The 12,695-nt window shown below is 42.7% G+C and overlaps 1 protein-coding gene across 1 annotated transcript in view; it reads left to right on the top strand.

Moving 5' to 3' along the window:
• Nucleotides 1–401: 401 nt before the first annotated feature.
• Nucleotides 402–12,695, top strand: part of CMTM8 (CKLF like MARVEL transmembrane domain containing 8) — a 34,747-nt gene continuing 22,453 nt past the window's right edge. Inside the window, exon 1 of the mRNA XM_064415401.1 lies at nucleotides 402–666. Coding sequence (XP_064271471.1) covers nucleotides 499–666 — 168 coding nt within the window. The 5' untranslated portion in view covers nucleotides 402–498. The remainder of the gene's footprint in view (nucleotides 667–12,695) is intronic.

Genomic DNA, 12,695 nt, shown 5'->3' on the forward strand with positions numbered 1-12,695 from the left:
TGGCGAGGCGATGGCAGCCAGCGGGGACAGCCACCTGCGGCACCAGCCCGGCTCTGCCAGCCTTTGCCGCCCGCGGGGCCAGGGCTGACAGCCTGGAGCGATGACGGCCGGAGCATGAGGCTGGACCCTCCAACCGTGCTCGCCCACGGGGCTGTGGCACAGACAGCAGTGGCTCAGCGTGGCCGCGCTGGAAGCAGACGGGATCCCAAGTGTATGAAAGCCCGCGAGGTCAGGTTTGAGAGGGGACGCGCTGTGCCCTCACTCCCCACCGCTGGGGATGCCTCGCACCGGCAGCGCCGTCCCGCCCCGGGGGCAGCGCCGTGAGGGCTGGGCGGTCTCCGGGGCGGGCGGCCCCGCTCCGGACCCGCCTCCCCGCCCGGGCCGAGCACCCTCCTCCTCCCCCGCGCCCAGGCGGGGGCTGCTCGCGGCGCCGGGGCCACACAAAGCGGCGAGCGGCGGAGCCTCCGCGCCGCCCGTCCGGCGACAGCCGCGCCGGCCATGGAGCCGCCCGTGCCGCCTCAGGAGCAGCCGCCGCGCCCGCGCTCGCACACGGTCACTACCACCAGCAGCTCCTTCACCGCCAACCTGTCGGCCAGCTCCAGCACCCTCGCCTACGACAGGGAGTTCCTGCGCACCGTGCCCGGGCTCCTCATGGTCACCGAGATTGTGAGTGCCCCGGGGGCGCGGAGGGGCGGGGAGCCTCGGGCAGCGCCGGCCTGAGGGGTGGGGGTGTCCCTCAGCATCAGCCCGGCGGCTGCCCGGGGTCCGTGCCCGCAGGTGAGCCCCGGGGAAGGACGAGCCCACGGGAGCAAGAGCAGCTCTACGGCGGGGACACCAATGTCCCGCCTGGAAACTGGAAAAGTAGCGCCGGGCACACGCGCTCTGCTCAGCCTCCCGTGCTATCTGCGGTATCATCACGGCCCGTAGCGGAAAGACGAGTTTTGGCAGACAGGGAACTGAGCTCTGGAGACTTTTCTGTAACCACATTGGTTGTGTATGCTTTGCACTTGATAGCACACGAATAGTCATGATGTGAGAGTTAATTAAACAGTTTATCTTTGTTTCCTAGATCAAAGAAAAAAACCCATTTCCTTACGCTCTCAGTGCTTAGATACACCTGTGCAGAGTGGGAGGTGAACTGATGCCTTTTGGGTTTGGTCTTTGCAGGTAGTCCATAAGGTATAAATGAACATACAGAGGGCCAGGCAGTGCTAAATTCGGTCACTTGCCATAGTGGTAGGTGGTGAACAGCACAACACCAGGATCCTTCTGCTGGCCCGTGTGCCTTCAGTGTGTTAAGCAACAGATACTCAGCATCTCCTCTTAAAAATGATCTGTTTAATTCCATTCATCTACACTATTAATAATTAAGGGTCTTGAAGAACTGGCTGCCCCAAGTAACTTTTTGAGTTTCCTGTGTGAAGTTTTTGTTGTGCTGAAGCTGCAAGGATTAACTTATCAGACCACATTGGTTTTCAAGGCTTGAAAACATTGTGCTTCACCAGAGCAGTGGAATGGCTGTTGGTTTTGCTGACTTCAAAGTTAAAATAACCAGGCGAAGCTTCAGGCTGATGTGTGATGTAGGACCTCTGGCAGGAGCAGTGCCACTGGAGAGAGGATGCACACTGACATGCCAGATTGCTGTGCAGGCCAGTAGTGATGGGGCTGTGAGGTCAGAGCTGGTACCCTGTGTGCCAGTGTCCTTGGGAATTCTGTCAATCTCTGGTACATAGGTGATTGTAGGCTTGCTTTGGCTGTTAAGTACAGGAGATGCTTCACTGTCAAAGCTGTGGTAGATCTGTGAATAAACAAGTTTTTGAAATAATAGCTGCTTTCTTTTCCACTCCTTTTCAGTTAGTAATTACAACGGAGTTATGTACCTTTCTCGTGCTTTATCTGAAGAGTGATCCCACTGTAGATTGTTACAGAGGTGCCCAAGGCTTTTCCCGAGCCCTGCTGGAATGTCATATATTCATCCTGGCTGTGAATACTGGATCGGCTGCACTCACATTGAGCTACATGGCCACGGGGCATGGACAGGCTCTCGCTTACTCTTTGTTGGAAGTGTGCCCTCAGCTTTGTGTTGACAGGTGGTATTGTGCAGCTTACCTTTCTGAACAGTGATGGTGCTTTTTAGGGGGATTTTGTTTCCTCTCAGCCATTCCTTATTCCTGGGGTAATTGCAAAATGAGCAGTTCCTGGCCAACTCAAAGGATCTAACAGAAGTCTCTAATGTAGATTTACTTTTACTGGTTTGCAATGGTATATTTGAGAGAAAGAGTACAGTTCTGATATTAAGTTGAAAGATGTAGGTCAGGTCCTACAGAAGTAGAGTACTGATAGACAGTGTCTTTAAGGAAATACTTCTAATTCTTAACTCCACTTATTTTAAAGCAGCTAGAGTAGCTGTTCTTCCCTGAAATTAAAGAAAAATATATTACTGAAGACCTTTATATGGAATTAGCTGAAAGAACCCCAGTTACTAAAATCAACTAGTGATTTTATGTGTGTATGTATGTGTATATATATATATATTTGGCATTGGGTTTTGGTTAAACATTCTCCACCAGTTCAGTATGTTTGTTGTTTTTTGCCTTTTTTTTTTTTTTCCTGAGAGAAAATGTACTTTAACAGAGCATGACTAGAGCTCCAAGACCTCTACTCCAAAACTTGCTGTGCATATTCAGCAGCATTGCAGCTGTGTACCCTAAATCAGCCTGTTCTGATTGTTGTGCCTTGCCTGCACTGATTGACCCTTCAGGATATTTCTGACCCTCAGTACTGATGCCCCAGCTTATAGCACAATCCTTCTGCTAAGGGTTTGCAAACTTGTAAATAAGACCAGCATGTAATTCAGTCTCAGGAGTTTGCAGCCTGGTAGATCTTTTCCAGTCTGAGCTGCTGTGGTAGGAGCATCCCTTTGCTTCTGGTGCCCCTTCTCTGAGACACCTGTGACATGGACAGGGAAGAAGACTGGTTTTAGTAATACCTGCTGTCAGTGCAGCTACTCATCTGCCAGATCCCATGTCCCTGTTAAAGCTGAGCTAGGGGCATTAAACAATGGTGCTAAATGCTCTGAGAGTTTGCACTGTGGGGCTGCATAAATATTTGATTATTGCTGCTGTCAGTCAGCAATGTGCATGCAGCAAGAGGGGTGCAGTCTGTGTCTCCTGGCTCTGAAACTCTCCTCTCTGTGCAGGCAAAGGGCAAATCTGTGTTATTCTTTGACCAAAGAGAATGGAAAAGCAGAAAGTTACCACATAAATGAAATATTCCAGCCCCTTAAATGAAGGATCTTGATCAGGTTTTGCTCCCACGTCCCTAATTTGTGTACTGTGAAGATGAATTTACTGCTGTGTGGATTTCCATGCGTGCTGGTAACCAGCCTACATCTGCACTGAGACTGTGGTTTAATGGCACAGTAAATTCAGCTTAACACTTCCTACTAAGAGATTCTTTGTAGTTGTGCAAAGCACTGGTCTGCTATTAACTCAGTCTGCTGTTTCAAATTTGTTCAAAATGAGTTGGCTTTATAAAGACAGGTTTTATGATGGATCAGGTATTATCCATCCTTTATGTAGCTGCTTTAGAGCCCGTGTAAATGTGGGATGAGGCTGACTGTGCCTATTCAGCAGTAATAGAGTTATGTACCCAAACCTGGTTCAGCTTAATTCTGTAATGGCTTTTGGTCTAGCACTGCATACATCTAGCATGAATGAGCTCAGAAATGCAGCCTGAAGTGTAGGCTAAATTACCTGGTGCTGACAGATTTCCATTGCCTTTGATGTCTGCCTCCATGACCAGAGCAGGTGCAAGGTTTCCTGCCACTCACTTGGAAAGAACTGGGGTCAGTTTATTTCAGTGGAAAAAGCAAAATGGAAAATGGCACTGGGTTTCTGAGAGGCCTTTGGAAACTGGCATGAAACACAAGGCTGTCCAAAGCACTTATATACAGTAGTGGTGCTTGCTGGACAGGGCAGGGGCTTCTGACTCTGGAAACTTGCATTTACTGGCCTTAGTTGGCCATTGACTCTGCAAGCTAATTTATCTGCATCTCTCTAACTTCCCAGAATGTCTCATCCATTCATGGAATATATGTACTAATCTTTGTAAGGAGCACTGAGATCCAATGGTGAAAAGCAGTATAGAAGATGTAAGTGGTGTTACAGAAAGTCTTTAAATGAGAAAATGAGATGTCAGTTGCCTGGGTTGATGCTGAAGTGAAAATGCATCATATAAAATAATTGATACTGATTCCTACACCACCAGTTGCACCACCAGTCCCCCTGGAGGATTTAGAGTTTCAAAATGAGCAAGTATAGCAATTTCTAGAGATATCTTTTGAGTCTTTCTTTTCTGTAAAATGATGGCCCAGAAAAGCTACGTTTATCTTCCTGGGACTTTTATGGCCAAGAAAAATGATGGCTAGTGATACCTTCTCAGAGCTTTAAATCAGCTTCTCAAGTCAAGCATTATGGATCACTTTGGGGAGGTGGAGGGTTTTGTGGTTGCTATGGATGTAGTTATAAAAATATTTACTTTCTAGCAAGATGACATTGGTCTCTTCAGATTGTTGCTTCATACCAGTGTGTTGCTAGATGGAGCCTCTTGTAAAACTTGCACTACTGATTTTAAGGCTTGTGATGGCTATTTGACCTTGACAAAAACAAATACTTATATAGCTTGGAAAGGTTTAGCAGGTTGTTATTCTGCTGCTGCTGCACATGAGATCTTGTGATGGTGTAAATTGTACTTACAGTTGCATTTCTTTATGCTGTTCTATGAACATTATTCTTTGAAACGCCCCGAATAAAATAGATACTTGAAATAGAAGCCCAATAGGAATTAATTTACTTTATTAGCACCACATAAAATTGTGGTTCAAATTTATGTTTCTGGACAGTAACAATAATTTTGATCACTGGTTCATTATTCTTTTTCAAATGTTAGACCTCTGAACATTTAATTCATAAAGGAAATATTGTTGACTTTGTTTATTCTAGTAGACTGGTGACCCTCAGAATATTAAATAGATATTGAAAGCTAGGTCAGATCTGAGATATTGAGGTTGCCACAACCAGAGCAACTGGAAATGTGCAAGTGTTTGTTTGTTCAACAGACTTTTCACTTTTGTCTTTTTCCTGGGAGATGCATCAAACTCATCTACAAATATTCAAGTGTTAAATTAACTCAGCAATAAAGTCATATAAATGTTAAGAAAAACAGAAGTAATATAGAAGGGATGATCTACTGTGAGAAAGCTAAAATACAAAAATTGCATTTAAAGCTCTCCTTGCATTTAGCTTTATCTTTTAGTCTTATGGCCTCTCTGACTGCAGTTCAAAGTTTTATGTATATATACCATCCTCCCCCTGCCCTCCCATTTCTTGGAAAAGCTCAGAAGAATAGCTCAGAAGCATGGAGGGAGTTCCAAAGAGCCTCTTTCCTCACCTGAGTGGCAGCAAGACTTTCTCTTCTTTCAGGAATAGTAGTGATTTTTTTTCTTATAATGTGATTTTTACTCCAATCATAGCATGTCTGCTTGCAAGTAGTTGACAACACTGAGCTACCTCCTGACATATTGAACAAGTGCTTTGCCTGGAGGAGATGTACACAAGCACCATCTTAATATGATTCACTTTGAATTACTGAATGGAAAAAAACAAGTCCTGTAGTGACTGGTCAGTCACTTCATCCAGCAGCTTCTTGCTCCTATGCATGAATAAGAAAACACACAATATAAAGTCTCAGCTCTCTCCTTTGGTCTTGATCAGACAAAACTCTTGCTGAAGTCAGGTTTCAGTTCTGCCTTTCTTAGGTGCTGTTGTTCCACTGCTAACCCTTAGCTGTCTTTAGTGTACTGAATAGACACATCTATATGATTTCCATCTTCCTTTAGGATCCCATAGTTATTTAAAGTTCTGTTTCCTGTAAGGTCTTTGGTTTCCTGGACAAGATCAGGGTGTTTCCTTGGGAAGAGAGAACTGTTTGGGGGATACAAGCAAAAAGAACCTTTTGAACGTGCTCCAAGTGATGATAAAAACAGTATTAGAGCTAAAATGGTAGGAGGGTGAAAATGCCTCTTAAACTGAACGAAGATATTTTACCAAAGGTCAGAAATGCAAAATATTCTCAATACGTCAGAGTTAAGGTACAGCACGTATGAAATGTCTTTATCTCTTCATGAGAAGAATGCTTTAAAGTCATACTTAAACATCGACTTCGTTGTTGGGTGGATAGTGAATATAATATAAATCCTCCCCCTCTCCCTCCCAAACTCTAGAAATTATTTTTCTTTTGTGCCTACAAAAATTCTTATGTGCACAAACTTAATTTTAAATGAATAAATAAATCGATCTTTGGGGGCTTCAGTGGCCTGTGTCTGTATGATAGTGAAATGTGCAGTCCTCACATTATTCCTAATGGAATAGGCAGAGCTTCCCAGGTGCTTAGCTTTAGCATGATGCTGTGGCTGGGTGTGAGTCATGAGAGTAAATGCTGAGGGGACCATCATGGCCTGAGGACAAAGGTCGATGATATAGCTGTAAAGAGACTGTGACTGCATTCCTGAAAATTGCCTTTTTCCAGATATGCACAGGAGTCCCAAATCCCTGGGTAATTGTGCTATGGGAAGACAGTGGTAATGCCAGATACCTGATGGTGCATTTTGTCCTAAAATGAATTGAGATCCTGGACTTGACTGTGTCTCTTTTCTTTGTGGTTATTCATTTATGGTTCAGTTGGGATTGTTGGGATTTTTTTTTTTCTCCCATTGTGTTATATTCTTTTTTTTTTTCTATTTCTGCACTCTCATTCCTGCTTTCTGTTTGTAATTATTTTTTTTAAGACCACAGGTTAGAGGATCTTGAAGTATTGTATGCCTATCTAAAAACCCCTGTTTTCCGTGCAGTGTATGATGAAGAGGTGTATTTGTTGGCAGTATAGTAAGAATGTGAACAGGAAAAGGACACAGAAAGAAGTTGCCTTGTATGGGTCACACTGGATTCTTGCAAAATCATTAATGACCCCCAGGTTTCTGAGTCCATTAATAAAATTCTGTTTCTAGAGCAAAGCAGATGCCTTTCACTCCCTGCCCTTGGGATGGGAGTGCTCCTGTGTACCTGGGGAGCCCACTGATGTGTCTGCTCTGTTCTGTGCTCTGAACCTCCTCTGTAGCACCAACGGGCAGGGTTGGAGCAGTGGTGCCACAAAGATTCTTCTTAAAATTTGAATTCTCAAAACCACAGAAAAATTCTCTTGGGGACTCTCAACCCTTCAGAATGGGAAGTGTGGAGGGAAAGATGATGTTTTGTTCTTGTTAGTTGATTGCCTTCTCATTCAGCCTACTGTTTTTTCCTGTTCCCTTCTGGGAATAACAGTGCCATAGATTTAGTTTATAATGGTCATGTAGAAAAATATGCATATATATATATATATATATATACATGCATATACACACATACATTTATATATATAAATAGGTTTTAGCTTCATTTTATTTTGGATTAAGTACATATTGTATTGTGTGATATTTCTGCACCTTTCCCCCTTTGAATTCCAGAAAAACCACAGAAAGTGTGTCCTTGCAGAGAGGACCTAGCTCTTTTTTTTTTTTCTAGTGTCAAACAGCAAATAGCTTTTAGCATCCATCAGGTCTTTGGCAAGGCAGTTCTGTTCCTGTGGCCTGAGCCAGTTCCCTATGGAAGCTGCTGGCACTAATTCACCTGCCTCTGAAAGGACCAGATCAGGTATAAGGCTCTTGAAACTCCAGTGGAGGAGGGACTGAGTAAGGAAAGAATCAAGTCACTGCTTTCAGTGGCACCTGGGACTGGTCCAAGGAAAGTTTGGTGTTATGCTTGTGTTAATCAACTTAAAGAGGCTGAGCTCTTGGTTCTACATGCATTAATACGACATCCAGGCTTTGCCAGACCTCTTCTCTGCACAATCTTGGATAATTCCTGGGTGTGACTGCATTTTTGCCAAGCTAGAGCACAATATTGAGTGTTTACACTGACCATTTTTGCAAGCTATGGGTGTGCAGATGATACTGGTGCAACCACAGGTTTGCTGAGAGAAAAATCTTCAGAGCAAAACAAAACCAGTTTCAACAAATTAGTATTGTTAGAGGTATGCAGTCTGTGCAGTTTGTTCTGGGCAGCCACAATGTTTCTGGTCTGATTTATGATGTGCTAAAATCAGATTTTGTAGAACTGAGACAACGTAAGTAGGTGTGGTAATAATCAGCAAGGTGCCAGTCTCTGGATATATCATAATCTAGTTATAAAGAATAAGTAAATTGAAAACATCCCAAGCAGGACCCTGGAAAGAGGCCATGTGTGGAAAGCAGCCACTCTGATCATACTCTGGTAATCACTTCTTGTCTTTAACTGGTAGCCTAATGTGCACAACTTGAAAGGAAATCTGTCAAGAACCTCTGCTTTATACTGGAAAATAAGAGCAGTTTGTATCATCAGCTTTAAATGTGGCTGCTGTGTCCAGGCCTGAATTTAAATTCAAGGTGACACTGTCTTTGCACAGATCCTCAAAGCTGTGCAGCTGCTAACAGGCTCCCTTTTTTTATCTTTCTTGGCTTTTTTTTGATTTTTTTTTCACTTTTTTTTTTTTTTACCCTGTCTGTCCCATTAATATATATTTTAGCATAGGTTCTCTGCATTCAACAATAATGGTATTCCAAAGGCTTCAGCTCCTATGGTAGGTAGTAGCTGAATGGGGCAGCATGGTTTTGTAGGTGAAACCTAAAAACTGAGAGTGTTGCAGGCAGGAATTCAGCACTGAGGGACAGGGGAAGAGGTAAAAAAATCCTCTATCAAAAGGAAAACATCTACAATGTGTCTTTAAAATGACACTTGAGCTGATAACATCAGCTTTGGTTGTGCCCAGCCAGAGACAGCCACTGTAGAGCAGACTGACAAGGATCAGGTGAGGAGAAGGTGAGTCTGTGGTGATTGCCTGTTACTGCTGCTGTAGGTTGGAAAGCATAAACAAATGCACAGTTGTCCTTTACAGGCTCAGCTCACAACTATGATACATGCTGGGGAGAGTGGTGCTCTAATTCAGTCCTTAGCGGGGAAAAAAAGACCAAAAAATGGCAGCATATGTGCTGATTTGGTTGTAGCTTAATTTGTAAACTGTGATACAATTAAGAATTAAAAAACATTATTATGTTATTAAGGTCTTGGAAATTAAGAAGCCCCAAAATCAGTTTCACCCTGACAGTGTTGGTTTTGTATTGAATTGTGTACAGGTACTGGAATCCATCAAAACCTGCTTGATCATGTTGTTTTTATCAAGAAACTTCTGTCATGGTCATTGCACAAAAGAGGTTTTCTAGGCGTGACTGGGATATTGTGCACACAGCATTGGAGGAAGTCATGTTGTGAGTAAGGAAAGGGATTATTCAAAGGGAGAGGATGGTCTCCTGGCTAATTGCTTCCTTGGAAATTTTGATTTTTATCTTCTGCTTGCACCACAATGTTCCTATGGGATGCTAAACTAGGCAAGTAAGGCCTAGATTTCATTGTGTCCACTCTACTCCTTGTTTTCTGAATCCCCAGCTTTGGGTCTGAGTTGCAGAAAAAACAATTATTCTCTGATGTGTCTGAAAGTCAGTAGGAGCTCTGTGTTCTAAAGATGCAAAATGCAGTGCCATAATAAAAACTGTGGGAAAAGAATTTTCCATAAATTCAGCAAGAATTGGCTTTTGACCCTAATTTTAGTGCACTGTCTAAAATTGGGATAGCATACTACTCTATCTCACAGAGATGTGTTTAATAGTTTATTGATGGACCTGTGGGGCAATACAGATAACACAGTGTTTTTCAAGAGCCCAAGCAGATGCAAAGCTCTGAGTTGCAGTTCTGCAGGCCATGCAAGTAAACAGGAAGAAAGCAAAACAGGGGGAGGCATTATTTCTGAAGGAGGTTCTCCCTTCTGTTGCTCCATGCAGGTGGTGGTGTGCAGAAGGGGAAAGCATGTGGTCAGAAAATTATAGGCTATAGCATAATGTATACTTAACCAAGGATAGAATTAAGATGTGTGAAGAACTCGTTTCTGGAAGTGTTGCATACTTAGCTGCAAGTATTTCAACATGTTTGTCCCTCTCTCTCGTCCACCCCTCTGCCTCTGTCCCAAGTCCTAATTTTCCATCACTCTTCTGTGGTGGGTTTGGTTTTGTCTCCCTGCCTCATTTCTTCAAGACCTCTTGTCCAGCAGCTCAGGGCAACGTGCCAAAATCCTGCTTTGCATGATTTTCATCTGCTCTTCTTCATGCTTGACAGAGAAAATCAACATAGAAAATGCAGCTCCTACACTAAAAATTTGGCAAAATATTGTTTTAAGAGAGGAGATGTTGGGCAACTGAAAGAACAGGCTCTGCTCAGTATGACATCCATCTTTAATGATTTCATAAAGCTATGGGTGAACAAAACTATGAAAAATACCATAGTATTTTAGAACAGTATTAGATATGTTGGTAGTGATACAGTGATTTAGGTTGTTGGTGAATATTGTGACCTGTTTGGTTCTTGCATTCATCCAGAATACAACATTCTCTAAAACAAGAGGCGTAAATCAGGCTAGACAGAGATGGATTTTTTTGAGACCAACCACAGTCTTGTGGTGATCTCAGTGAAAGATGAAAAAGGCTGAAAACTCTTCAATAGATTCAGGCTGCATGGAAAAGCAAGATCCCTGCTGGAATTTCTGATTGATGCTTCAAGGCCTCTCTGTGTGCATAAGGCATGTTCATTGGACTGTGCAATGCAGTCATAACAGTTACTGTCAACAGTCATTGCCAGTTGACCTCCAAGCTGAAAACATTTCCCCTTTCCCATGCTGTTACTAAGATATAGCACAGTACCAATCAATACATTAATTAGTGTTCTTTTTATTTCTCTTAATGCATGGGGAGGCGTTTGGATGCTAAATAAAATTCATACTTGACAGAAAGACAGTTGTCATTGGGAAACTACCATATTTAGTTTTGGAAAACCACAATCCTTATTTTACTCATTTGAGTACATTCTTACAACTTTAAAAGGCAGTGTGCAAGAGAAAAGTAATGACTTACTTGGAGATGGCTTCTCTTGTGGTGTGTTTGCTGTTTGAAACATGAGCATCCATGTAAAGATGTATAAAACTAATCTTGAACATACAATGCAGGCCTGTGGAACTGTAATTTAATGATGAAACTTGCCGTGAGTAAAACAGTGATAAACAGCTTATATGTTACTAGGTACAATTTCATTGTTCCATTTGGTATATTGAAAAGATTTTTTTGTTTAACTTCTCAGCAAAAATGGTAGGAATCTTACCCGGGAGAATGAGGTTTCCAAGCAGTTTGTCCCAAACTGGGGATTTCTTCCTAGACTTTGGCAATCATGAAACGTGACCAGACGCTTGTACAAAGAACTTGACATTCTCTTTATGCAGCAACAGACAACTATCTAGCAAATGTTTGCCTGAAGTAAGCAAGTCAAGATAATGTGTTAAAGGTGAGATGGGGTCTCTTGTAAAGTGTTTTACCAGCTCAAGTTAAAATTAAACTGAGTGCATAGCAATAAATGAAAAGGAATTCTCTAAGCTTGGTTGCATCTAATTTTTCATTTCTTATTAAGGTGTACAACGTAATGCTAGTCTTGGGGGGCAAAAATGAAAAAACACAAAAAAAATCCCTCTCTCCCCAAAAAACTCCAAAAAAACCTCCAACCCACCTTATACTATGCCTTAAGTAATTTTCACTCTGAAAACTGAGCTTAATTTCAAAATGCCTCTTCAATTTAGGTCTCAGTTTAAAAAAATTGCAGAAAAGTGAATTTAAAATGAACGCTTAATTTTGACTTGTGCTGGTTGGTGTTTCTGTAGATTACATATTACATGGACAATGTACACAAGCAAGAAGATGACCCTGAGAACCGGTGCAAACACAGTCCGGATGAGTTGATGGGAACAAAATCAGATTAAGATCTAATGTACACAAACAATATTGTTATGAAGAGAAGGTTATAATGAATCAGTTCTTGATACTCTTAAAACCTGTTGTGAGCTTCCCATTGACTTCAGTCATCCCGACATATCTGCACACGAAAAGAAGAGAACATGAAAGCCAACCTGCCGTGAAGTCTGTGTGCTCTAATCAGCGCAGGCATTGTTTGTCAGGCTCCTCAGGACAGCAGCTCCTTTCCGAGAGCTGTTTCCTCTCCTCTTGTTGGCCTTGGTGAAGGGCGGCTCTGCTGCTGCTTCCGTTCAGCGCTGAAGAAAAGGGTATGCCCAGAAACTTTCCCCACTGCTTTCTTCTGCCAGGGCCACGGATTAGTCTGACAAAAGATCACCTCCCTTAAGACCTTTCTTCTCCAATACCCCTGCGTGGGCAGTCACTGTCATGTTAGATGCAGATTAGGAGGAGCCTAATTAACGGCTTTTACCATTTTCGTGTTGACCTGTTATGTTAAAATTGACTTCGGGAGGCACGGTTAACCCACTTGGTATCAAGATTACCCCAAAAATTCCCTGTTTCTTGTTCACAGTTTCTTTGGCTTGAACATCTAGTTGATAGTTGATGGAAGGGGAAGCTGTTGGGCATGCTCTTTTATAACCCAACTGCCTAATTTATTTCTTCAAAGCTCCCTATAGTCATATATCCCACAGTCCCAGGACATACTTTATTTTGTAATGAA

This window comes from Passer domesticus, chromosome 1 (assembly GCF_036417665.1).
Source record: "Passer domesticus isolate bPasDom1 chromosome 1, bPasDom1.hap1, whole genome shotgun sequence".
NCBI lineage: Eukaryota > Metazoa > Chordata > Aves > Passeriformes > Passeridae > Passer > Passer domesticus.